Consider the following 27,676-nt stretch of genomic DNA (forward strand, 5'->3'; position numbering starts at 1 on the left):
AGTGTTTTGTCTTCCGTAATTGTACAGTGCTGTCATCTGTGAGAATTATAAGGATTTTAACCATGTGACTTATGAAATAAAATGGAAGGGATAACCGAGCTAACAGGACTTGTCTATCAGTTCCGAACCCATAGTCTCAATGTACCTGATTATCACAATTGTTTGACTTAAAATACATAACATACCACTAAGTGCTTCCAATAATGTCGCAATAGTAAAAATAATTCTTCCATACTTATAATTAAAACCGTACTAGTGTGTGATTTATTTAAACAAACCGCATAAATAATAATGACACTGCTGTCAATTGGTTACAATTCCATGGGAAGGGAAGACAGCATGATTCGCCATGTTGTAGTGCTGTCGTTCATTTAATTTAAATAAATAATAACAAAATTAATTATCAAATCAAAAATATTTCAAATAAATAATCAATATGTCAAGTGATGTCAAGTGTCTGACAGTAATTAAATTAAATACAATAATATAAAAATATATATAATTATCTCAAGTCATGTGAAGTTTAAAATCCTGCTAAATATATAAATTACATATACAGTAAACATATATTTTATAAAATATCAATTATATATTTTAGATGACATTTAATTTTGATTTTTTCAAATTTGTAAAAACTCGCGCACATGTACCCGCGTTTGGTATTACGCTTGCGCGTTTGTAGTTTATGCAATAATTATATTTTTGATACATACATGTACATATAATTGTTATATATGTATATCAACTAAATATCAAAATGTATATGAGAGTTTATTGAGACATCCAGTATACAGTATTTAAGTTAAGTAGACATGTAACTGTACAGTGTATATACAAAAGTATTTTTTTTTTATTTATGGATGTGTGAGTAAGGAATGAATATGTATAGATATTTATATACATATGTATGAGATAATGAGGTATTTCCGATTATTAAAATGAACAAAAAAAATAAAATACTCATGACATGACAATAGTTTATACGGTTTAAGTTAAAGCTAACGTTTTTTTTTTATTTATAATTTTGAATATTTATATTTAGCTGTTAGTAATAATGGAAAAAGGTACTGAGTAATGAGAATAATGTTAGAGAATAAATTACTAATGAGTCAATGATGTAAATAGTTCTGTAATAGTTTGTTGTAATGTAATAATTTGTTACTGTTGAGACTGAAATTATAATGAGCAATAACAATCCATGTATGATAATGACGACACCGGTTCATCATAAAGTCGACAGCGAAGACAAGGAGCTCTCTGAGGATTCATTTGTTGACAACTGCGACAATGAATTGCTCAATGATGTTGATCTTGTTAATGGACCGAACCCCTGGCTTCCAGCGTACGGGTATCAGATCCAGCATCAGCAGACGTACAATCGGCCTACACATGAAGAACAGTCTAATGGTCTCACATTTTATTATTTATTTATTTTATGACTAGTTTTTTAGTTTTCTTTTACTACACTGAAAAATTTTGAGTGAATTCGGAGTGATTATGGATTTTTTTTAAATCTGAATGATACTGGTGAGAAGACGTCAGATAATTTTTTGATCTTTTTTTTTTTTAAATAAATTATAAAAAAAAAATATTTTATAAAATTGCACTTGTAGATTTTTAAATTTTCTACATGTGCATATTTTTAGTTTTTTTTTTTTTGTCATTTGTGGGTTGAAAACGAAATCGAAAAGTTGTAAACTGTCTGTTAAATTTAGGATCACAGTTAGCCGACATCTAATAACTTGGATTTTTTTTTTAAATCAATTATAAAAAAAAAAAATATTTTGAAAAATTGCACTTGTAGATTTTTTAATTTTCTACATGTGAAAATTGTTAATTGTCTCTTAACTTAAAGATCGAAAATCCGAATCCTCTTTAAATTTTGGAGTAAAAAAAAAACTCTGCATACAGATTAAACTGAGAGTTTATTTAAATCCGGATTTACTCTGATTCAGAATTTTAATATCAAAATAAACTTCTTTTGGAATTTACTCCGCACTCACTCCGTTAATTCTTTAGTGTAAAAATTTTTGCACGCATGTCTATGCCCATATATTTATTTATTTATTAGCTGTATGTATTAATTGAAACACACACGCTCTGAAAATTTACTCGCTCTAAATTCAATTATTACACCATTAGCTTAGTAGCTGTAGGAATTGGTGTTGGGTGTGTACATGTTTTTTTTTTTCTTTTCTTTCTTTATAGAAGAGTAAATTATGTAGTTTTGCATGGCAATTGTGTGTAAGTAATTGTGTCGTGGATCTAGGTCGCTTTCTCAGCATTGTAAGACGTAGAAAATAACGTTATTTTGTGAAAATTTATATTTATTAAATTTATAAGTTATCTTTTTTCACCGGTTTTTTTTTTTTTATTTATTATTGTAGAAAATTGTATGAGTCAGCAAATTGACTTCCTGGAGACGATATTCGAGGAAACGTCAGAAGATCTTCAAAGCGAATCTGATAGAAGTGACGGTACTGGTTGTTGGCTCTGTTCTGATTCTGAAACTGAAAGTGTTATTCATATAACGAGTAATAAAACTTCAGGTGAAAATAAATTTTTTATATGAAAAGAAAAAAAATTGATTAATTTAAATGATTATGAAGTCAGCCGTCTAATAGTTTTTGAATTTTTTTAAAAACGATAAATTGTAAAAAAAAAAATATTATGAAAAATTGCACTCGTAGTTTTTTTAATTTTCTACATGTGCATTTTTTAATTTTTTTTTTTTTGTGATTAATTTGTTTGGAAAAAAATTCGAAAACTTTTGGCTGCTAACTTCAGAATCATGGATTTAAAAAAAAAAATAAATAAATACTAATAATATTTTTTATTTTTATTTCCTAAGGACAAGCTTTTATGAAATCTTCTGTTAAGGGTGAATATGCATCCTCAAATGTTTATAAAAAATTTATTTCCATACTCTGTAGTTTAGATGATTCTGAAGTTACCATGAGTGAGAATATAGCCATGAGACAAATTTAAAATTAAAAATAAACCAATTAAACAATTAAAAATATAAAAATAAAAAAAATGCACGTACTCATTTTCTCATTATATAAATGTGCATTTTTTTATTTTATTCGATTTTTATTAAATTCACTTATTTCAAAATTTTTTAAATTTATAATTGTCGGCTACATTCACACTCATAAGATACCCGACGTCTTATAATTTTTAGATTTTTTTAAAAACGACAGATTGCAAAAAAAAAAAATATTTTAAAAAATTGCACTTGTAGTTTTTTAAATTTCCTACATGTGCATATTTTTATTTTTTTTTTGTAACTGAGTTCAAAAAATTAAAATCCAAAAATTGACAATTGTCCAGTAACTTCAGGATCATGTAGTTTAGTTATAATAATGCTTGAGGTAATAAATTTAAACAATATACCAAATACTGATACACTATTTACTTTTTAAAAATAGGGGATCAATTAGATAGCAATGAAAGTGAGTGTAATTCAATGGTGCCAGATAAATGTCGCTGTCAAAATAACTCGAGCGAGTGTTATTGTTGGTGTAAATCATCATCGACAGCTTTAATAAAAGACAACAATCGTTGGTCGGCGTTGCCTCGATCGCTGTCAAGATCGTCAACGTCATCATGCTCATCGTCACTCGTACAATTCGAAAATAACGAACGAGCCTGTGCAGCTGTTTCGCCCTCCGGGTACAGCTACGACTCTCTCGAATACTCAAACTGTTCAAATTCATATTTTGATAACACGTCCCCAGACAGTTTGGAAGATTCAGAGAATGAAAATTACAATCCGTCGAAAAAATTCCAGTCGAGCAACGATAATGTACAATTTTATTCAAAGATCCGTCCGTACAAAAGCTTCGAAAGTTTGGATACTTGTGATAATAGCCAATTTGTTGATGTCAATAGTTTTAAACAGCCGAAATTTAAAAGGTATTCAGACAATTTATATTTTGTATTGTATCGTTTTATTTATATTTAGATTCAAGGCTAGTTTACGAAATAAAAAACTACTGTTTTATTTTATTTATTATTTTTTTTTAATGCTACAGAGATGTTTGGGAAGAGCGATACAGTGAAGAGAAAGATTATTACCGCAGTACTTTAGATAATGATAATAATTATCATCATCAAGCGAGCATGGAGTGGACAAGTACGATGGACTTGCGTGAAATCGGTTTAGAATCCGATGCTCGAGAGGCCGTGCTGCTAAATCTTACTCGTTCACAACTTGGCTCCTTCTCGGATTCACCTTATGCTAAGCTAAATATAGATCACAGCAACAACCAACCGTCGAGAATTATGCCCGTTGAACAACGAGGGTGGAGCAACTCGATGTCGTCCGATTTTAATTTTAGATTCACCAACAAATCCCGCAGTGTACCCAGTCTACCAACAGACTTGGACGGGTTGTCAACTGACTATTTAACTCGTAATTTATACTGTAATGATATTTATGATACGTCAAGTAATACTGGACTATCATCATTAAAATACTCGGAAAATTTTACACGGGTTAATAGTGTGCCAGTGAATCTCAATTTGTTTGGTTCTGTTGATACTGATAGTGAGCCACTATCAATAACGTATGATTCGATGAATGCTGAGGATAATTATCGCGAAATGGCCGACTACCAACCCACCGAAATGCCACATTACCAGTTGAACAAAATCATTTCAAATGATAACGGTGATAGTGACATAATAGCTGCTGATAAAGCGATAGCGCCAGCGCCAGCGATAGAATGTGAACCAGACGATGAAATAAATAATTGTCTTGATAATTCTTCGTCATCATCATCGTCGTCAATTACTTCAAAGCCAGTAATTGACGAAAGCAATAATGTCGTCAAGAAAAAAACGGTAAAAATTCAAGACCGCGGATTTGATGTACTGACTATTGAAAATAATATTGATGCAGTTGTTGATGAAGCGATCCGTCAGCTTGGAAGTAAAGTTGAGGAAATAACAAACTACAAAGATATGGAACAAGTTATGGATAGCATTCCAAGAACTCCCTCTACCAAAGATCGCGCAAGACGAGTCAAAAATAATGCCAGTTATGAATTAGCACAGCAGTGGGAAATTGATGAAAAAGTATTCAAAAATTCACCCTCTTCAGCATCAGGTTATTCATCACCTAATACACGTAAACGAATTTTGAATAACGCTAGTTACGAATTGGCTCAGCAGTCTGATTATATAAAAGCCCTTCATTTGACCTCTAAGCCCTTTCAGCGAATGGATGCTTGCGACGAATTAAATGAATCTGGTTTTGCTGATGATAAGTCTCAATCAATAAAAAGTGAACATAATTATTTTGAAAATCGTGGCGGTAATTCATCAGCTGGTGACAGGAACCAATCGGATAATTTATTCAGTCAGATAAAAAAAAACTCTGTTTGTTTTTCAATTTATGGAGAAACTGGTAACTGTATTCCTGATGATGTGGGACCTATTGTAGATGATGAAGTAGATTTTTCATATTTAGAAACTAAAGTCATCGCAAACGAGCCTGTTATAAGAGAATTTGAATATTTATTGGCTGTTGAAAATGATAAAAAAATTAATAATAAAAATGAAGAAGAAGAAAAAGAAGAAATTGATATTAATAGTTGTAATTATAATGATAATAATAATAGTAATAATGATGATATTGAAATTAAAAATAATAGTGAGGATCTAGAATTGAATGAGTTTTGTATCAGTAATGAGATGGCGCTGTTAGTTGACAATAGTAACTTGAAAGTGAATGGAGCAGGTATGTGCGGTGGGATATTTGCAGAGGATAATCGGCAAAACCCCCAGCGGCGAGACCGAGCGATTGAGGAAGAAGAGAAATTGCCTATGGTATTGGTAGAAGAAAGCATTGTAAAGAAAACTAAGCTTGAGGTGGGAGAAAGTAACCAACAGGAGAAGCAGGAGCAGGAGCAGGACGAACATAAGCAGCAATGGATTGGCGAACCCAAGCCTACTCAACAGAACGTTGTTAATTCCACATCTGTAGTGTGTAATCATGGTTTAGCTTCAGCGTCGAATACACGATCTGGTAATTCAATAGTTGGGCGCGACCTCGACGAGTGTGGGACGGAGAGTGAGGGAAAAAAGGAGGAAGTTATTTATGAAGGGAGCGATAACCAGCCGTGGAGCAAACCGATGTTAGTTATGTTGACGAAGAGCTTGGAGAACGTGCGTACAGATTCTTCAACTCCCGCGACAACAACAACAGCATCAACAGCAACCTCAAGACAACCAACAGCTATGGTGACAGTACCACCAGCAAGTGACGCTACGATAAGTGAAGATGATAAAAATAAAAAGAGTCGACTCGGTGGTTTTTTGCAACGTTTTTCAAAATTCCGTTTCAGTGGGCGGTCTAAAAGTCCACGGTTGGATAGCAGTAAAAAAAATAAAGTAATAACAGATACGCGGTCATGTGGTACGCAATCGGCAAATGTGGGCAAAAGAGTCGCTGAACATAACTATATTATTATACCGTTACATGCACCAGAGGAAGAGACAAATAATCATGAAAAGAGACACCACCAGCAACAACTCGAAATTTTAAATAACACTGGCGTCGCTGATAATCCTCAACTCGACGCATCGTCTATTGGGTGAGCATGATCATTGTTATCTATTTATGTTTACTTATTATTATTAATATTAATTATTTTTTCTATTCATTACTAACAAGTTAATTTATTGTAGCGAGTATATTAAACTCTATTAAACGGCATTTATTAAAAGTGATTAAACGTTTCTTTGCATCGCGTCTCTTCCTCTCTTTATCTCTCTCTCGTTCTCGCTCTTTCACCACTCGGGTATGGACTATGTATGAGAAAGATCATGCAATTGATGCTTTCGTAATGGTGATCTGCGTTAAGTACTCAGTAGGGGGATTAACACATATTTATAATGTTGACGTAATTTCCCCCGCCTACACTACAATCATTTTATCTTCTTAAAAATTTTTTATTCTTGTTCTTTTTTTTTTTATCGAATAATAATGAGTAAACAGGTTGCAAACTTATGTACCGAATGGTAATTCAAGTACTATCTTATCTAATGCCACATTAAATCACAGTTGTACATATTTATTTTTAATAATGAAAAAAAAAAAAAAAAAAAAAAAAAAAAAAAAAAAAAAAGGCTTTATAAGTTTTTTTAAAAATTATGTCATTGTTGGAAATATCTAATGACTTTTTTTTCATTACTAATTAAATAACAAAAAGTACGCGCGTAAAGAATAAATAAACATGACATAAACCTCGAAACCTCGTTTATGATTGGATAAACATTCCAAGTCGTTATATATTTAGTGACACCAAAATAACTAATGTAATTAAGATAATGACATTATTTTAATTTATGATCAGATTAGCAGCAGTTTTCAAATAAAATGGAAAAAAAATTTTTTTCATACTTGGAAATTATAATACAGTAAATTTATAAAATTTTATGATTCTGACGTTAGCTGACAATTAGCAATTTTTGAATTTGTTTTTTGACAATTTAATTAAAAATGAAAAATAAATAAAAATATGCGCATGTAGAAAATTTAAAAAATTACATGTGCAATTTTTCAAAATATTTTTTTTCTTAAATTTAGGGTTTTTAACGAATATCCAAAAATTATTAAACTTCAGCTAATAGTGATCCTGAAGATAGACAATTTTCGAATTTTTTTTTTTTGACAATTTAATTAAAAAAAAAATAAAATAAAAATATACACATGTAGAAAATTGAAAAAACCATAAGTGCAATTTTTCAAAATAATTTTTTTTCTTAAATTTACGGTTTTTAACGAAATTCAAAAACTATTAAACGTCAGCTAATTGTGATTCTGAAGATAACAGACAATTTTCGAGTGCTTTTTTTAACAATTTAATTTTTAAAAAAATAAAAATAAAAATATGCACAAGTAGAAAATTTAAAAAATTACATGTGCAATTTATTTATATAAATTTTTTTTTTTAAAAATCTAAAAATTATGAGACGTCATCTAATTTGAGTATCATAAAATATTCGCTGATACATTTATTTACATAGCACATAATATTTATTAAAAGGAATATTTATAGAAATAGCTATAAAATCTATCTAATAAAAATAAATATTGTATATAGAAGAGGTGTTAGATGAATGCTGGTGAACTAGAACTAATAATATTTTAAAATAAATTTTACAGCACAAATGGAAGGCCGCCGGTGTGTATGAGTAAACCGCCTTTGCCGCCGCTCCAGAATATCCGCGCGTGTGCATCAACAACGATACGAAGTACGTCGTCTCCAGAGCCAACGAGTACGCGCCGGCGCGCGATAACAGATTTAGGTAACCCGGCTATTATCAAAATGGCGAAAGCTCGTGCAATGCAGCAGCAGCAGCAACCTCATCATCATCAGCACCATAACTCAAACAATCATCAGCACCATCAGTCAGCCAGCCAAATGAAAGACCACCCGGGCGGTCTGCTCGAGACGGATCTCGACGCAGATATCAAAGACGGTGATATAAATAACAGCAGTATTATCAACGACGGTGCTTCCACGACTGACAAAAAGACTCGCAGTCTACTCAACCTTACAACTCATACGTCGCGTCAAGGCCGCGAGAACGTACTGTTGCGCGTACCTCAGTCGCCAGCAGGATTCAGTTGCGACGGAAACACGAGTGATCATCCTGACTACGACGTCACTGGTGAACACATTAACAATAATCGTCCTCACAAATCCATGGAGTTCCTCCTTGATAAGGAGAATTTAGATTTCATCAAGGTAAGTTTCATATTAATTTTTTTTTTTTATCTTACAATCAGACATCGCAATACAGATGTTCCATTATCAATTATCAGAGTATCAAGGTAAAATTTATTATATACTCAACGATAACAATTAAATATGATAGATAAGTCTCTTCTTTATTACGCGCGACAATTGACAACAATACGGTTCTTTAAAATTATTTTTCAAGCACTGAATCATTGATAGGGCCAAAGGTTATCCAAAATAAATTGAACCGGTAAAAATTTATCAGTATCATTTAATACTAATTCACGACACGTCAATAGCTTCCGCCGGATATATTACTTCCGTCAGTGTATTCATTATCATCGTCATCATTACCATTATTATCATGATCATTGTTATCATTATTATCAGTTGCGATCTTAAGAGCCAGCAATAACGGCGCGACACTTTGACCTCGTATTAAAATGTCACGTAACTGTCAATTTGGGTAAAAAGAGAAACTACTAAATTACAAGTCATTTAGTATCATGTTTAATTTTTTATCTCTGATTAATTCATGACAGGTTTTTTTTTTTTTTATTGATTTTATTTTAAATTTTGCATTCCGTATTAATTTTTAACGAAGATCAAGTTTACAATTATATACATATGACATAGAACTATTTACTGCAAGCGAGTCCATTGCGCATCGGCTATCGACTACTCCACATCTAGAGTTTGATGCATCACGAGATCGATAGCACGGGCAAGGCCTAGTTTCATGCCGACCTTGCTCATTCATATCAACAACAAACTATTGACTTATTTATTAATTTTTTATTTTCAATTAAACTTTTCTCCTCAACTTTCCGGTTGTTTCAGGTCTATGAGAAATTATGACATTTCAAAAGCGTAATAATAAATTTATGTAAAGACCAATACTGTGACGTTAGCACCACGATTACTCTTTTTATAAATATGTAAAAAAATAGACGATCAATTTTCATGATCGATTTATTTTTATTAATTTTATTAATTGATGTTTATTAATAAGTATAAAATTTCAGCCACCAGAAAATGAACTCCAGAAAGGAATGGCAGCTGAACGGGTACCTAGTGAACACGAGCTAAGGGTGCAGAGGTCATTGCAACGATTAAATGTACCAGATTGGTATAAAAATTCACCAGCAGCTCGAGATGGATTTCGATTAAAACGACATTCAGATGCATCTCAACACAGCGGATGGCGGTCACTTGGTTCTAAAACCACATCGTTATCTTCCCTTTCGTCGTCTTCCAATCTCCGGCAACCTAGTAGAGGTATGCGCACTGACAACAACTACTACTACTGTTACTATTGCGATTGCAACCAGTTAATTATTTTAAAACTGATTAAAAATCTGTCCATTAACAAAATTAAATAATGATTTTTTTTCTTAACTCTCGACCTCTTTTAATAATCAATCAATTACTTTGCAGGACTGCTTTCGAGTCCAACGCCGCAGCCGGTGTTCTCTCGATGGAGCACGAGTTTACTAAACAGCGCTGGTAGCTCACCGGCGAGCTCAATAGGGTCGTCATTCAATTACCGGCAACCTTACCTCGGATGGCGGTCCCAAGAACGTCTAACGAACCCACGAACGCCTGCCGAACGACTAGCTCAGGGCATCCTTCCTCAGCTGGAATCAAAGCACCAGCAACAAGAGCACCACAGCCACCAACAGCAACAGCAACAACGAAATAACCAACAGCTGGATGTGAGGAACTCGATAAAAGAAGTGACCTCAGCTATAGTTCACTATGTACAAAGTGGTCAGGAAGGAACGAAAGGTGGACGGCTTTCTCCTCGATTTAACGACGACAACAACGATGACAGAAGTGATGTTAATTATCATCATCGAAATTACGAGGAGAGATTCGCCAGTCCCAGAGGTGAGCATAATTAAATGCGACAACTCCTCTGCGACAAAACAATGCAAACAAACAATTATTTATTTTATTTATCTATTTAAAAAAAAAAAAAATCACAAAGAAAAAATTTTTTTTTTAATTTATCATCATCCCACCACAATCTCAACCATCACCATAATTACTCCACACTACAGGTAATTGTTTTATATTTTTTTTTTTTTTGTTATACTATTATTTAATATTCTCTTTCCTTTTTCTATACTACGGCGTCTACTACTACTACTACTACTACTACTACTACTACTTTTACTACCATTTCCACTCCTATATTAACAATTGTTTTTATTTACTTGATATTTCTAATGAATTTAATCTGTTGACAATGACAATCAACGGGATAATTAATTAATGAATTATGTTGATAAAAGGTGAAGGCATTAAAATGTGCTGGATGGAGAGCTCGTTTGTCGGAACACGACCAGTAGACTCACCGGAAACGCCGGTGAGTTTGACAGCAGACAAAGAGTGTAGTTGTACGGGATGTGATGCCACGGGAACAACAAAATCGTGCAGCTGTGTAGAATCAACCACTAATTCAGGACTTTATCTGGATTTGGCGGCAAGTGACGCGAGTAACTGCCCGTCTCCCTCCTCAAGCTATCATCGGGATGCGTCGCAACAACGATACAGTCATCATCGTGGTGAGTTACTGCTCGCCTAAGGATATCCGATTTGTTCATCGTTACTATTATTGTTCTTCTTATTCTTACTACTATTATTATTATCAATGTTCTTATAAATATTATCAGTAGCAGTAGAATTTTATTTTTTTCATTTTTTATCATTTTATTTTATTTTTAAATTTTTATTCAAAGTACTGAGATTTAAATAAATGGTGCTGTCAATTAAAGTTACGGATGACTTTTTATGTCATCATTATTATTATTATTGAGCAAATGAGTTTGTACATATAGTAAAATTTTGTTAATTTTTTAAATAATATAACAAATATATATTTATAAAAAATATTTTTCAAATAACATTTATAATTAACAAAAAATTTAACATATTTATAGTACTTTAAATTTTAAAAAATGAATAATTGTTAAATATATTATATATATCACTTGATATTTTTTCACTCAACTAACGGCTCTCGATGACTTTTTTATCTAAATAATATTTGTTAGCATTTGATGTTAGACAAGTAAAGTTTTTTTGTATCCACTGTCCATATATTTATTACTCAACTTTAAATTATTTAACAATCTCAAAACTTATAAGGAATTAATACGCAAAATGTCTTCAGTAATTATAATGATGAATATTTTTAAAATACGTATGCCAATACAAATTTATCATGAATTGTTTGCTATTTTTTTTTAGTTTATATTATTTATCTATTGAAAAATGCTTGTTCTATTTAATTATTATTATTATAATTCTCAAACGTAAAGCAATATATTATTATATGTTTATGTTAATGATATATTTTAATTGTATGTTTCGTAATTATTGATATTTTATGTAGTGCACATCCTTATTTAGAATAAATTATCGTTCATATCTTAGCGTTTATTTTTTTAAATTTATTATTATTGTATATTTATTTATTTAATACTATGCCCTATTTTATATTATTATTTTAATTTTATAAAACTTATCACATTGTAAATAATCGGAAGTGAATTCGGAGTGACTAGATTTTATTTAAATCTGGATTCACTGGGAGTCCCGGAGTTTTAGAATAAATCACTCCGCATATGGAGGAAGTTCGGAGTTTATTTTTCAGCAGAGTGATATCGGAGTGATTTGGATTTTATTTAAATTCGCATTCACTCTGATTTGGAGTTTGAATTTTGAAATAAACTCCGGAGTGATTTAGATTTGATTTAAATTTGTATTCACTTCGATTCGGAGTTTGAATTTTGAAATATACTCAAATTCGGAGGCTCATTTTTTAATTAAACTCCAACTCGAAACGATCTGAATTTGATTTAAATCCACATTTACTCCGATTTGGAGTTTGAATTTTAAAATTAACTCCAATTCAGGGAAAATTTAACTCTCAGAGGACTAAATAAATAGTCATCCGATCCGCATTCACTCCAGATTTACTCCCGTTCATTGCTAAAATTTTTTACAGTCCACCGTCACACGGTAAGTAATTATTCATTACTAGTTTTCATTTCATCTTCTCGTTATTATATTTTTGTTGCCTTTTTTGTCGCACTTGAATTTTCTATATAAAAATGAACGCATTCAATTCAAATTTCAATGATTAATTATAAAATTCCATGTGTCAGAATCGATGGACGAAGACATGAAAGAAGCAAAGGCCGCAGCAATGACCGCGGCATTTTTCCGAAACAAACCGAGTCCTGGATCAACGACCCTCGAGGACGTACTCGATTCCCTGCTGGGTTTGCCATCAGCCTCATCTCGGACGCCGAGTCCTGGAGGGAAGCCCGGAAAAAGTTGCAGTGATTTACGTCAAGACCTCCAAGGTAGGAGGACTATGTAAGTTTCGTTTAAGTTATGATTTTCAACAGTGAAAAAAAAAATAAAAATAAAGTACTACGAAATAATTAAATTTATTGCCATAGTACGTACGTTGTTGCTATCACACAATTGCCTTTAGGTCAATCTAGTTATTGTGAGTTTTGGTAAATAGGCTGTAAGCTAAAATCCATTTATCGATTTTTATTATTATTATTATTTACTTAGTACTATCATTGTTATATTTATATTTTTATTATTTATTTATTTATTTATTGGGTTATAATAAGTAGTAGCCGTTAAATAAATAAGATAATTAAAATTAAAATGGCATATTTATTCACAGAGTCCGCTAAACAGGATGCAACAGAGTCTACGGAGAAACCGATTATAAATAACGAACGTAGTAGAGATCGCCGTAAGAGTGAGGGCAGTGATATTGTGCCATTATCTCATCGTAATTTATCATCATCACGTAATCGTCGTGTTTCATTTGATAATACTGCCACTGTTGATAAATACCTGGTTAAATGCCGTCATAATAAGTGTAATAATACAACGACACTGGTCGAGGCACGTAGAGTATACAAGAGTTGTCATTATTGTATGTATTTATACTGCTCGAGAGAATGTAGACGTGCACACTGGCAACGTCATCGTAAAACGTGTTTACATTCACGTGTAGGTGCTATTTGTCGGCAAGTATTATCAAGTGCTAAAGATGATTTAGCTACGCTTAAACACATTTCTCTGTTGGCAAGACATGGATACACAGCCCATGGCCGTGGTGCAGTTAAATTTTTTTTCAAAAGTCCCGAGTTGGCGGATAAATTTATAGCCAATGGTTTTAAAGATTTAGGAGAGCCCACTTATGTGCGTTCTTCAGATCTTTTGCTCAGTGAAATGGGCACCGAACTTTATGCTGAAGTTATGCGGCTTTGCAAATCTTATAATCCTGAAACTAGATTGGTACTTTATGTTGCGGTTTGTGTTGTTAATGAAGTTCCGTCAACTGATGTCGGTGGTGTCAGGTGGGAACGTCAATTAATTTCACGCTGTGGTAAAATACGTTTGGATGCTAAACCACATCATCATCACCATCACCACCATCATCATCAGCAGCAACAGCAACATCATCATCATCATCAACAGCAGCAGCAGCAGCAACATCGTCATCAACAGCAGCAGCAACAGCAACAACACCAGCAGCATCAGCAACAACGTCAAGAAAATGTTGTAAAAGAATCATTATCATCATCACCAGCATGTAACATTACCCGTGAAATGGAATCACCAGAAACTCTTGTATTGACATCATTACCACAATCGAATAATAAGGGAGAGAAAGAAAGTACACCAAAAAAAATACGCGAAATTGGGTTTGGTAACATCCAACGGCAATTAAGATTACGTGGAGTTTCTTTAAGGAGACACTTTCCTCAGGTTTATAAAAAGTTATGCTCCTATGTCGATGGATCCGTAGATAAGTTTGCACCTGTTACGATTTATCCGATCGATCAGGCCTCTGGAAAGAGTTTTATGTGCATTATTATGCTTGATGCTGAACCCGAAAGATTAAGGCTATTGCCGACTGACTCGTCACGGGTGAAAACTATTGATATTAGTGCCATTGAACAGGAGTAATGTTGATTAATTACTTGTTAATTATTATTATTATTATAATTATTATCATTATTACATCAACAATACATGCATCTGCTCAGTGGATGAAAGTTTGCCGACAGATTTTTTTACATCACGTCAAGAGGAAAAAGGTCTGAGATACAAATAAAGAGGATATTTTTGTAATTTTTTTTCAGAGTACCTTCTTTATTAAAATTCTTAAAATTTGTGACATTGTTAAGCAACAATCCAAGAATATTCTCTTAAATTTTCATAAAAAAATATTAAAAAATAAGCCAGTGGTAGTGGGGAGAGACGAGTCACTTAAAAACAAAGTCTCTACCGTAGACAGGATAACTCATGACTGCTTCATCTGAGATCAAAAAACCAAAAAGATTTTTTTAGTACATAAGTTTATCTTAGATTTGAACGAAGCATTTTTTTTTCAATAACTACTTATTTTTTGATTAAACAAAAAGAGGAATTTTTGGTAAAAATCAGAGTTTTTTTATTACGCCTTTAACAAAAATTAAAAAATGAATATTTTGTTTATCCCTTCGTTCAAATCCATCAAACTTATGTACTAAAAAAATCTTTTTGGTTTTTTGATTTCAAATGAGGCAGTCATGAGTTATCCTGCCTACGGCATGGAGGCTTTATTTTTGTGACTCGTCTCTCCCCACTACCACTTGCACATTTTTCAATATTTCTTTATAAAAATTTAGCAGAATATTCTTGGAATGTTGATTAATAATGTCACGAATTTTAAGAATTTTAATAAAGGAGCTACTCTGAAAAAAAAAAAAAAAATCTCAATACCCTCTTTTTTTGTATTAGACCCTTTTCCCCTATTAACGTTCATACTTTTATTGTTGAATTTAAAATAAGTTAAAGATCAATTTAAAAAAAATTAATATAAATTATAAATTATTATTGAAAAAAATGATAGTAAAATATTTATAAAATTTAATTGCTCATTAATGAACGCATTTGACGCAGGAAATAACGTTATTATTAAACAGATTAATTATAAAAAAATAATCCATTATGAATATAATTGGATATAAACGTAAATTAAATAATGAAATTATGTTGCTGTTTAATGTACTAATCGCTAAATCTCAAACTAAATGAATTTCAAAAATGCCTGTGCCAAAATTAAAATATAAATTCACATTTAAAAATTATTGAATCCCTTAAGTGTGAGGTGCTCTCTTATTTTTTTTGGTACTTTGTTTCATATTTGTTACATTATTACTTATTACTTAAAATATATGAAATACAAATTAACAATTTTTGAACAATTGTTTATCGCGGCATTTACACGAAATAAGTTTTAAATAATTTATCGATTGTTATATGAAACTATTAATAGAAAAAAAAATTATTATATTTATTAATTTGTTTAAATATGTAGAGATCTTTTAGAATTGTTTATATTTTAAAGTATATTGTTTTTATATAATCAAGTTATGTTTCATATAATCACTGTTGTAATGTTACAATAAATTAAATATTGATTACGTTTTAATTATTTAAAGAGCATTTTAAAAAATTAAAAGATACTTACTAAAAAATATATCTTGTTTTTTTTTGTACCTTCACTGGCATTTATTTATTTATTTAGTAAACATGAGTAAGACTGGTAAAGTTAAATAGACTATTGAATTGAACTTTAATTCAATTTGATTTCAAAAGTTACTTGTCAGATAATCAGTGCATTCTGATATGCGTCGCGAGCAGCTGTAGCGTAGGGTAATTTGGGATGCACTCTTATTAATTATCATTACTTGCGCGGTAAATTTAAATATTTGGAAATTAAATTATTAAAAATTGGAGAAATGTAAAAATCGTAAGTCAAAATAAAATGGCGGCAGAATATGAGGAAAATATTTTAAAAATTAAAAAAAAAAACACTTGAGTATTTGAACAAACCTTGGTGGAGAAATAATGTGCAGAAGGGTGTCCTAATACACTTGGAGATTTGAATTAAATTGCTCCAAGTGTATTGCAGCTAAAAAAGTCACTTAACTGCTATTTCCCAACAGACGATGCCAGATGATTGGGCTCAGGAACTTGGAAGGTATCAGCATCAGCCATCAGCCACCAGTAACACTTCACTATAGCACAGAACACTTGACACTTTACACTAGCACTGAACATTAACTACACAGCAAATACTTTGCACAATTTAAATTAATAAAAGATAAATTTAACAATCACTGCACAATTTTACGCGACTTAACTGTAACTCTGTGTTCCGATTCAAACGTAAAGAAGGATCTAGACTACTACTGCTATTGTCGATGATACTAACTGCCGCTATCAAACCGTCAGTTGATTACAAAGCAATCGATTTTGCGATTCATTCGATTGTTCCCCCCACTTTAGCTAAAATTTGAACGTTGACTACAGCGACGCACAACAGCGATGCGCAGTAACGCCAAAGGCGCGAAATTTAAAAATTGAAATTTAATAATTTTATTAAAATTCATTTGTGTCAATAATTATATTAATTTGACTAAAAAATATGCTCTAAATTCTTTATTCTTCATTGATAATTTGTTAATTATTCTTACTACTCTTGCGGTAAATTTATATAGAAAAATAAACGATTAGAAATTAAGGAAAAGTTAAAAATCTTGTCAAAATAAAATGGTGGCAGAATATGTTATAAAAAATTTTTAAATATTAAAAAAAAATACTTGAGTGTTTGAACAAACCTTGGCGGAGAAATAATGTGCAGAAGGGTGTCCTAATACACTTGGAGATTTGAATTAAATTGCTCCAAGTGTACTGCAGCTAAAAAACGTCACTTTACTGCTATTTCCCCACCAGACGATGCCAGATGATTGGGCTCAGGAACTTGGAAGATATCAGCATCAGCCATCAGCAACACTACACTATCACTGAACACTCAACACTTTACACTAGCACTAAACACTCACCACTTAACTACACCACATACACTTTGCACAATTTAAATTTTACAAATACTGGACATTTTAATTAAACAATGACTATAAGCGAAAAATTTTATGAATTATTCTGCGAATCAACTGCAATATTGTGTTTCTATTTAAATGTAAAGAAGGATCTAGACTACTACTGCCGTTGTCGATGATACTGACTGCCGCTAGTGGACCGTCAGTTAATACATTTGTAATTCATTCTCCCACCCCGACTTTAGCAAAAATTTGAGCGTCGAGTGCAGCAACGTACAGTAGCGCCATCTTGGCGCGAAATTTCAAAATTGAAATTTAATAATTTTATTAAAACTCATTTATGTTAATATTTATATTAATTAGACTAAAAATTATACTCGAAATTTTCTATTGCACAAGTATTTTGTGCAAAAATTGTGCTGCTACTACGCTGCACTTGCTCCCAGCGCATTTTGAAAATCTTAATAAAGGGGATCGTTTCATAGCATTCGCCTACAACAAAACATACAAGTAGCGCCTATATTTTTCAAACTTGCCATTTTACTAACCTTAAAAGTTGTCAGTTTACTTATAAATAAATAAACAATAAAAACTATGAAAAATATTCTCTAGCCTCCATAAATAAAAACAAATACCAAATAACTTATTTCTGTTGTTTAAACAAAAATTTATTTAAACAATGGATATTGTAGAACTAAAAGATGTAAAAACAATTCAAGATATCATACATGCATATCCAGATAAAATTAAAAATCAATCAGTACCATTAGTTATTGATAATGGTAATTTTATTTTTATCAATCATCTAATTATTCATTTTTTTATCCTAAAATATATTTACTCAAAATTTATATAAATGATTCATTTTTTAATATTTTTCTCAGGCCCCTGAATTGTCATCAATTACTTGTTTTTTTTTTTTTGTTTTTTTTTTTTTTTTGTTTTTATTCTATCATTCAAAATGCGACATAAAATTTGAAACATTTTTTACTGACAGCGACAGGCAGCGTAAATTTTTTTTTAATTTTCAAGCAAATGAAAAATTATTTTAAAAGATAAAAAAAAATCCTTGAAATTTCTTTTAATAATTTTCTCTTGTGTATTATTTATATTATTGTTTCAGGATCATATAATTGTAGAGTGGGTTGGGCAACAGAAAAAGAGCCTCAATTAGTATTCAAAAATTTAATAGCAAAACCACGAAAAGAACGAGGTAAAAAAGATGGAGAAGTGCAAGTCGGCAACGACATAACAAATATTGAATCAGTACGTTTTCAATTAAAAACACAATTTGACCGTAATGTCGTAACACATTTCGAAGCTCAGGAACAAATATTCGACTATACTTTTACTCACATGGGTATTGATACTGAAGGCTGCGTTAATCATCCAATTATTTTGACTGAAGCATATCTAAATCCCAATTACACAAGAAATCGTAATTGTTTTCTTCAATATCAATTATCAATATTAACGTTAATTCCTAATTGTTGTCTTTTTTTAATAGTTATGGCAGAACTGCTGTTTGAATGCTACAGCGTTCCATCAATAGCTTACGGTGTGGACTGTCTTTTTTCTTATCAACATAATAATTGTCCTCCTTATGGACTTATCGTCAGTATTGGGTACCATACGACACATATAATCCCTATTGTTGGTGGTAAAGTTGATGCTGTCAATTCTAGGAGAATAAATGTCGGTGGTTTTCATGTTATTTCATATATGCACAGATTACTACAGCTGAAATATCCAGTTCATGTTAATGCTATTACTCCTAGTCGATCTGAAGTGAGTTTTCATACTCATGTTAATTTAAAATTATTATTAGAATAATTAAGGAACTGTATTTGTGTAAATTTTTTTTATTTTTTTCTAGGAAATCGTACACGAATATTCAAGTGTTTCACTAGATTACCAAGACGAGATATCAAAATGGGCAGACCCTGATTATTATGACGCAAATGTATTGAGAATACAATTACCATACGTAGCACCAGTTACAACTCCTGGGTTGACAGCAGAGCAACAGAAAGAACGTAAGCGTGAATTAGCGCGTCGTTTGATGGAGATGAATGCTCGTAAACGAGAAGAAAGAGTAATAGATAATAAAATTAACTTTTAATTATAATTTTTAATAAATAAATAAATAAATAAAAAATGTATTTACAGCTTGCTGAAGACGAGGAGCAGCTGAATCAATTGCTGGCAGTAAAAGATCTGATAGAAGAAGGCGAGCTTGAAGAATTTGAAGAAGCTATAAAATCATTTAAAATTACAACCGAAGCTGAGTTAAATAAAATGATAAATAATTTACAGGCTAAAATAGAAAAAACAAAGCAAAAAATAGTTGCTGCTAATTCACAGGAAGATAATGGTGGTGCTGAGGAACAAAAATCTAAAATAAAACCCATTTTACAGCCGAAAAATCAAGCAGATTTTGATGAATGGATTTCCGGTCTAAGGAAAAGACGGTAAAATTTATTATAATTAATATTAGTATTTAATTTACTATTTTAAATTTAATTATTTTGTTTAAAGACAAGAAATAATTGATAAAAAATCAGCTAAGCGGCAGCGGAGACAAGATATGGCTAAACGAAGAACAGCAGCAGCGCAAGAAAGAATGCGTATAATAAGTCAGTTAGCAAGAAAAGAAAAACGTGATGACGATTTCGGAATGAGAGACGAAGACTGGGACGTCTACAAAGCTATTAATAGAGTTAGTTATATATAAAACATATTTATTGAAATTATATAAGTATTTAAGAAATAGTATATTACGACACTAGGCTAGAAAGTTGGATTTCCTCGCGGATGTGATTTAATATCACGTCAGGGCATTCAGCTTTTTAGCCGGGGGTCGTATACTATTTTTCTTGCTTCCCAACCGGAAGTATGTTGAATTAATTTACATTCCGAGACGAAGACGATCGGAAATGGAGACCGTACTTTAGGCCTGGGAAGCAAGAAAAATTATTTTGTTAAAAACTTTATTTTTATGTACAATAGGAAGGCGGAGATTCGGATTCTGAATTAGAGCAAGAACGTCTTCTGGAAGTTGAAGAAGCTTTACGTCAACACGATCCTGAGTTTGATGGTCCGGGTTCAAATGTGCCCGTAATACCTGGCGAAACTCATCAATTACACGTCGGATTAGAGCGTATTCGAGCTACAGAAGTACTTTTTCAGCCTTCAATGATCGGATTAGTAGAAGCTGGTATCCCTGAGACAATTGATTTCGTATTAAAACTTTATACAGCCCAAGTACAGTCACAGCTTGTGTGCAATGTATTTTTAACCGGTGGAACTGCCAGATTTCCGGGTGTACTCGAACGACTGAATCGTGAACTGCAAGAAATTAGACCGTTTAAATCAAATTTTAAAATTAATATCGCTAAAAATCCCAGTCTTGACAGTTGGCATGGCGCACGTGACTTTGGTACCAATGAAAATCTACCAGAATTTTTGGTAACCCGACAAGAGTATGAAGAGAAAGGCGGGGAATATTTGAAACAACACTCAGCAAGTAATATTTATACCAAATCACCAGATCCGTTGCCGCTGGTACAGCCAATTCTTGTATCCGAGCAAATGGTCGTTGAGGATGCGGTCGTTGACGTTGAGATGGAATAATTTTTTTTTTATTTACTAAATTAAATGTATAAAGTAATCTCGTAATTGAGATAAATAAATAAATGATTTTTTAATTTAAATAAGGATACTAATTATAGATTATTTTTAAATTTGTCAATGGGTAACTACTTTAATACACAATCATTTTTTTTTTTTTTTTTTTTTTTTTTTTTTTTTTTTTTTTTTTTGTTAATTAATGACATTACAAACAAACTACATTGTAGTTTGTTAATCGATCACAATATACAATTGTCATTATTTAAATTTCATATTTTTTGTTGCGAGAATATCCTAGACTCTGTCTAGTTTTACTTATGATTTTATAATCGTCCTTTATTTGCTCTCAATTATTTCAAATTATTTAAACAATCGTCTTTTTTGCAAAAGAAAAAAAATTTTTTTTTAATTATTAGTTTCTATTTTTTACGAAAGCGTAAAAAAAAATGATAATTATGAAAGTGATCCCTCACACTAACGTTCAGTTTTACTACAACGACCTCAATTCATTCTTCGTCTTAATCTAACATCACAATATATAATAATAATAATAACAATAATAATAATAGTAATAATAAATAATAATGACAAAATATTAAGTTATAAAATAAAAACATTTTTTATTTTTGAGTGAATTAAAATTCCAAATACTCGAATAATTAAAACTAAAAAATTAATTCTGATGATTAATAAAATCTATACAATAAATAAATTAAAAAAAAAAACATGAATCTTAATTTATAATTTAAATAATATTCAATCTATTATCACAGTTTGAGGCCGTTGCAGATTTATGATCTGATGCTTAGAAGCAAAAGCTCTAATCAATTATTTTAATTTTTTGATAATTTTTTCGTTAGTGCACTAATATATTGAATACAAAAAAAAATTCAATCAAAGCCATCGGCAATTTTTTCTCATTTCTTCTTAACATAAAAATGTCATTTATATTTTTTATGTAAAATTGAGTATGAGGTAGAATCCAATTTTTTTTTTACACAGAGAGAAATTAAGCAAAAAAATGTACGAATTTTTATTCTGCTGTCAACCAAAAACAGGAAGTTAGCAGACATCTAATCATTTTTAAATTTTTTTTCAAAACGATAAATTATAAAAAATAATATTTGAAAAAATTGCACCTGTAGTTTTTTTAATTTTCCACATGTGCATATTTTTTTTTGTCCGTCAATTTATGATCCTGAAATTAGCAAGCAATTGAAAATTTTCAGATTTTTTTTTCAACAACAAATTAAAAAAAAAAAACTAAAAATATGCACATGTAGAAAATTAAAAAAACTACAGGTGCAATTTTTTCAAATATTTTTTTTTTTAAATTCAAGGTTTAAAAAAAAACCCCAAAAATTATTAGTCAACTAATTTCAGTATCTTATCAATTTCAGGATCATAATATTTTCTGTAGTGCAGCATAATAATTTTTTGACTCGACTTCCTGTTTCAAGTTTCGTTGACAGCATAATAAAAGTTCCTACATTTCCTATGCCCATTTTTCCCCATGTACTTTATTCAGGTCTAATTATAATTTATTTTTTTTATACAGAACAGTGTTGTGAGGGTCTACTTTCACTAATATGCTTACACTAAAAAAAATATAAATTATTAATCTTGATGTTTTTTTTTATATATATAAATATATATATAATAGCAATCATGAAAATAATAATTATTAATAATAGATAATTATTACAACAGTGGTTAATGTCTTGCAGTACAATGATTTGTTTTTCTTTAAATTTATATTTATATTTATATTTATATATATATATAATTAATAATTAATTATATAATCCGTAATAATGGACATAGGGAAGTAAATGACAGCTATTTACAGTACATACTTCTTAGTTGTACTAATTATTATTATTAATATTATATTTATATATATAAATATATATATGTATACATATATATATATATTTATATAATAGAACTCTAATTATTTTTCGTATAATTATTTTAAATTTTACGTTTATTTATTATTTATTGTTTTCTGTTTAAAGGGTATCCCTTTTTTCTTCTTCATCTTCTTCTTTATTACGCATTTTTACCCTATTTAACATATATACGCTAATGTATGCAGTATGTACGTAAATGTATGTATGTATGTATGTGTTTTTAAAATCAGGATATGTCGGTGAGAGCTAAATTCAAGCGTTTATTTTTTTATTTATTTATTTATTATTAATTATTTAATATTATTGTTATTTATTAATATTATTATTATAATTATTATCTGCTATTACAAAAATTTACTTGCACGCATTTCCATTGATCAAGATACATATTAATTAATCGCGTGACACCTATGCTTACCTACATTTTTTTAATTACTATTTTTTTTTTTACTTTTTCAAATTATTTTCTTCTTTTTATTCATTGTCGAGTTTATTACTTCGGTGGATCAAACGTTATAATAAACAGCACATATTGATATGCTTTATTTTAAGATCGTTTATATCCAATATTCATATATTTATTTGTTCGTTTAATATTTTATATTGATTGTATTTTATTATTAATTATATAAATTCAATCATTTTTTCTTTTACGCAAAACCCGGCACAGCGGCGCGTAATTTCGTTTTTTTAAAAACGATTTTTTTCGGTATCGTATAATATATGTATGTATGTATGTATGTATATATATTTATATATATATCGTATCGACTGATGACAGGTAATAATAATGCCGCGAGCTGATAATGACCACGTACATTTATTATTACATTAATTTTATATTTAATTATTCTTTGTTTTATTTATTTACTTGTTATCATGGCACGCGACTCATTATCATTAAATGGCACCACCAACTCGATAATTCTCATTCACTTTCACACACTCGCCTCTATATGATCTTTACTATTGTCGTAATTTCATTTAAAAAAAAACTTGTTATTTTTAAAATAGACTAGGTTTTTTATTTATTTATTATTTATTAATGTTTGATAATTTATTAAAGGTAAAAGATTATAGAGAAGCGAGTTAGTGTGTGGGTGTAATTATTTAGTTTCATGGCGATTCATATTCCGCGGTATAATAATCTATTTGTTTATTAAATTGTTAATGATCTACCCTACTCAGGCCTCTAAGACTTACGGTAGCACGGTAATAAACCTCTATATAAAAATAAGAACTATCCCTACATAAACGTATTACAAAAATAAATGGCATCGTATTCTGCTAATCAAGCAAAATGGTACAGGCGCAATTTCGAGCGACGTAGACATTGTTTATTATTATTATTATTATTATTATTATTATTATTATTATTATTATTATTATTATTGTTATTAGGTATCATATGTTCTTATTATTTATTATTAACTTGTTTCGTTTACTTTACTTTAAATAATTTTATTTTTTTGCGAATCTCGTTCGATATTCCTTTAATCTCTATCAAAAAGTATTTTAAATTAATCTCTATTTTATACGTTTCATCCAATTCATTAACTTTTTTTTTCGTGTATACGTAACACAAATTACATTCTTTTATCGTAGAATATTTTTTAAAATCTTAATTAGAAAAAAAAAAAAAAAAAAATTTCTAATGACTAAAGTGCGTTTGTTACATAAAAATTTTAGCGGTAATAAATTATCTAAAATTTGTTCTTTTTTTTTTCTTTTCTTTTTTTACTTTACTTAATTAATGAAATATTCTATGATTATTTTCTATTGCCTAAAAAATTTTAATTATATTTATTTACATTTTTTTTTAGCTTCATAAGCCGACTATTTTTATAAATAATTTAACGTATTTTTATGAGAAATTATTATAGAAGGAAAAAAAACGTGGATTTGATTTACAATTTAAACGGTATCATAAAATTACGTTAAATTATTAAAATATGACAAGTTAAACTATTTAATTAATCATTAATAGAAAATAAATAATAAACAGTATTGACATAAATTTTTAATAATCAGCTTGGCTGATATTTTTTCATTTTTTTTTTTTTTCATACTTATAAATAATTATATCAATACATTTTTTTAATAAGTTTTTAAAAAACTTGTTAAACAATTTTTTTTTTTTTTGGTCTAATAAATTTTAAAAAAATTTTTTTTTTGCGTGTAAATCTAAAGGACCTGATGGTAAAATTTATTAATTAAATTGCCAAATATTTAATTCAAATAATAAAAAAAAAAGTTGATAAGAAAAAAAAAAACAAGAGGTTTTGTTGTTATTATTAAAAAAATTAAAAAAAAAAAATTATAGAACAAGAAGATGGATAGATTTAAAACCAAGCTATTATTTGATAAATCTAATTATAAAAGTTTATACATTAATAACAACTAAACCTGATTATAAAAGAAAAAAAAATATATATATTAACACAAGTATACTGAGATTTCAACGACTTTGAAATAAAAGTTTATTGCGATGACTAGCCAATAAAATTTATCATTCGTAAATTTATAATTTATTTTATTTAACGTTTGATTAAACTCTCAACGTAAAAAATTATTTTATTTTAATTACAACAGTCTGTTATAATCAGTCTTTACCGATTCTTATTAACGTTATTTAAAATCTCAAGTATACTCATGTTAATTATAAATTTAATTGAAATAATAATAAAAGTGACAAATAAAATAATAATGATACTAAAGTTAGCTGACGTTCAATAATTTTTTGATTTTTTCAAAAACGATTAAAAAAAAATATTTTCAAAAATTGCATTTATAGTTTTTTTAATTTTCCACATGTGTGTGTGTGTGTGTGTGTGTGTGTTTTTTTTTTTTTTTTTTTTTTTTTTTTGTAGTAAATTGGTTGAAAAAAAAAACCGAAAATTATTAACTGTCTGTTAACTTCAGGCTCATAAATAAAAATTATTTTCAAACGTTTGAATTTTTTACGAGCTCGAAATAATTTTACAATTAAAAGAAAACCAAACTTAAAAAAAAAAAAAAAATTAAATTATATAACAGTATTTTGTTGAAAAAAAAATTATAATATTTATCAAAGAATTACTAAAATTTATCTCTATATATATCGACGTGATTTATAATTTTTTACTTTTTAATATTATAAATAGAACATTATTTTTATCCTTGCTCGCAATTGTCATGGCTCTTCTCGCTTGTTCAGAAGAGAAATTTAAAATAATAAATAAAATAATTATTAATTTTGATGATAAGTACAACCACAAAATTAATTCATTAATGTTCTTAATAAATTTTATATGTTGTCATTAAATTAAAAATTTTAATAAATTAATTTCATGATTGTAAGTTTATTTTTTTTAATATAAAAAAAATTTTTTGTATTCTTCGTTTATTTTAAGAACATTAATATTAATTAAGCAGCTCTATTACTCTAGAAAAATTAAAACTAAGCACAGACATTTTTTTTTTTTGTTTTTTAAATTTTTTTTGACAACATCCCTCTTCAGCGTAATTATTTATATTTACATTTCTATCGACATTAATAATATACGACAAAAAAAAACGTCTATATACTTAATATTTATATATATATATATATATATATATATATATATATATATGTATGTATATATATATATATATATATATATATATATATATATGTATATGTATATGTAATTATAAGTACTATACAAAGAAATGAATAGTGTTATTGATAGCGTAAGCTATTTCAGAAGAAATGAAGATAAATCTTATTGCAAATGTTATAACTATACATGTAATAATTATTAATTACAACTAAAGTAAATAGTTATCTCTATAAGAAATATAATAGTAATTAATCAATAGATCAATCAATGAATTATTGATTTATTTATTTATAAATTGAGAGAAATGATAAAGAAAAAAGCTCATGAGAAACCATGACGATTATCCTCAACTTCACACACGCGTTGATCATTTATCCACTTGATAAATTTTTTTATGTATATATATTTATATTTTTTTACATAAATTTTACTTTTTTAAATTAAGATCAAGCAGTTTTTCATTAAATAGCAAATGAACAAAAAAACATGAGCGTAAGCGCAGATATTGAACAAATTGAAAATGATTAATTAATAGAGTAAATAATTGATAAAATAAAATTTTGAAAAAATGCACATTTAAAAAATTTCAAAATTAATAAGTGTATTTTTTAAAAAAATTTTTATTTTTAATTATTTACTCTATTTATTAATAATTTTAAATTTGTCTTGTCTGCTACATTGACACTAGAAAAAAATTAAAAAAGTGCGCAAATAATTTTAAATTAATAATTATTAGTAACGAATCGATTATTAACATTTGATTTAAAAATTCCAATTATTTTTAAGTTTTTAAACAATTTTTATGCTTTCGAATTATTCGAAAATAATTATTTTAAAAAATCGTATAATTTATCACA

The 27,676-nt window shown here is 29.1% G+C and overlaps 2 protein-coding genes across 5 annotated transcripts; both read left to right on the forward strand.

The window, feature by feature from the left end:
• Positions 1-100: 100 nt before the first annotated feature.
• On the forward strand, positions 101-16,070 carry LOC103577059 (uncharacterized). Of its 4 annotated transcripts, none has more exons than XM_053740481.1 (10): positions 101-1,407; positions 2,388-2,477; positions 3,432-3,918; positions 4,038-6,602; positions 8,177-8,762; positions 9,782-10,034; positions 10,194-10,646; positions 11,054-11,326; positions 12,932-13,132; positions 13,471-16,070. In XM_053740481.1, the coding sequence occupies exons 1-10, from the start codon at positions 1,182-1,184 to the stop codon at positions 14,766-14,768; spliced, it is 6,432 nt and encodes a 2,143-aa protein (XP_053596456.1). In that variant the 5' UTR covers positions 101-1,181; the 3' UTR covers positions 14,769-16,070. The 4 variants fall into 4 exon arrangements, with proteins under 4 accessions (XP_053596456.1, XP_053596459.1, XP_053596457.1 ...); XM_053740484.1 differs by having other exon boundaries at positions 12,932-13,145; positions 13,471-13,558; XM_053740483.1 differs by lacking the exons at positions 101-1,407; positions 2,388-2,477 and adding exons at positions 2,511-2,549; positions 2,852-2,881.
• A 2,155-nt stretch (positions 16,071-18,225) lies between these two features.
• Positions 18,226-21,387, forward strand: LOC103577060 (actin-related protein 5). The gene is made up of 7 exons (XM_014440185.2): positions 18,226-18,474; positions 18,816-19,130; positions 19,200-19,480; positions 19,569-19,787; positions 19,862-20,163; positions 20,231-20,411; positions 20,702-21,387. Exons 1-7 carry the CDS (start codon positions 18,372-18,374, stop codon positions 21,323-21,325), a joined length of 2,025 nt encoding a protein of 674 aa, XP_014295671.1. The 5' UTR covers positions 18,226-18,371; the 3' UTR covers positions 21,326-21,387.
• The last annotated feature ends 6,289 nt before the right edge of the window (positions 21,388-27,676 follow it).

The sequence above is a fragment of the Microplitis demolitor genome, chromosome 7 (genome assembly GCF_026212275.2).
Source record: "Microplitis demolitor isolate Queensland-Clemson2020A chromosome 7, iyMicDemo2.1a, whole genome shotgun sequence".
Classification (NCBI taxonomy): Eukaryota; Metazoa; Arthropoda; class Insecta; order Hymenoptera; family Braconidae; genus Microplitis; species Microplitis demolitor.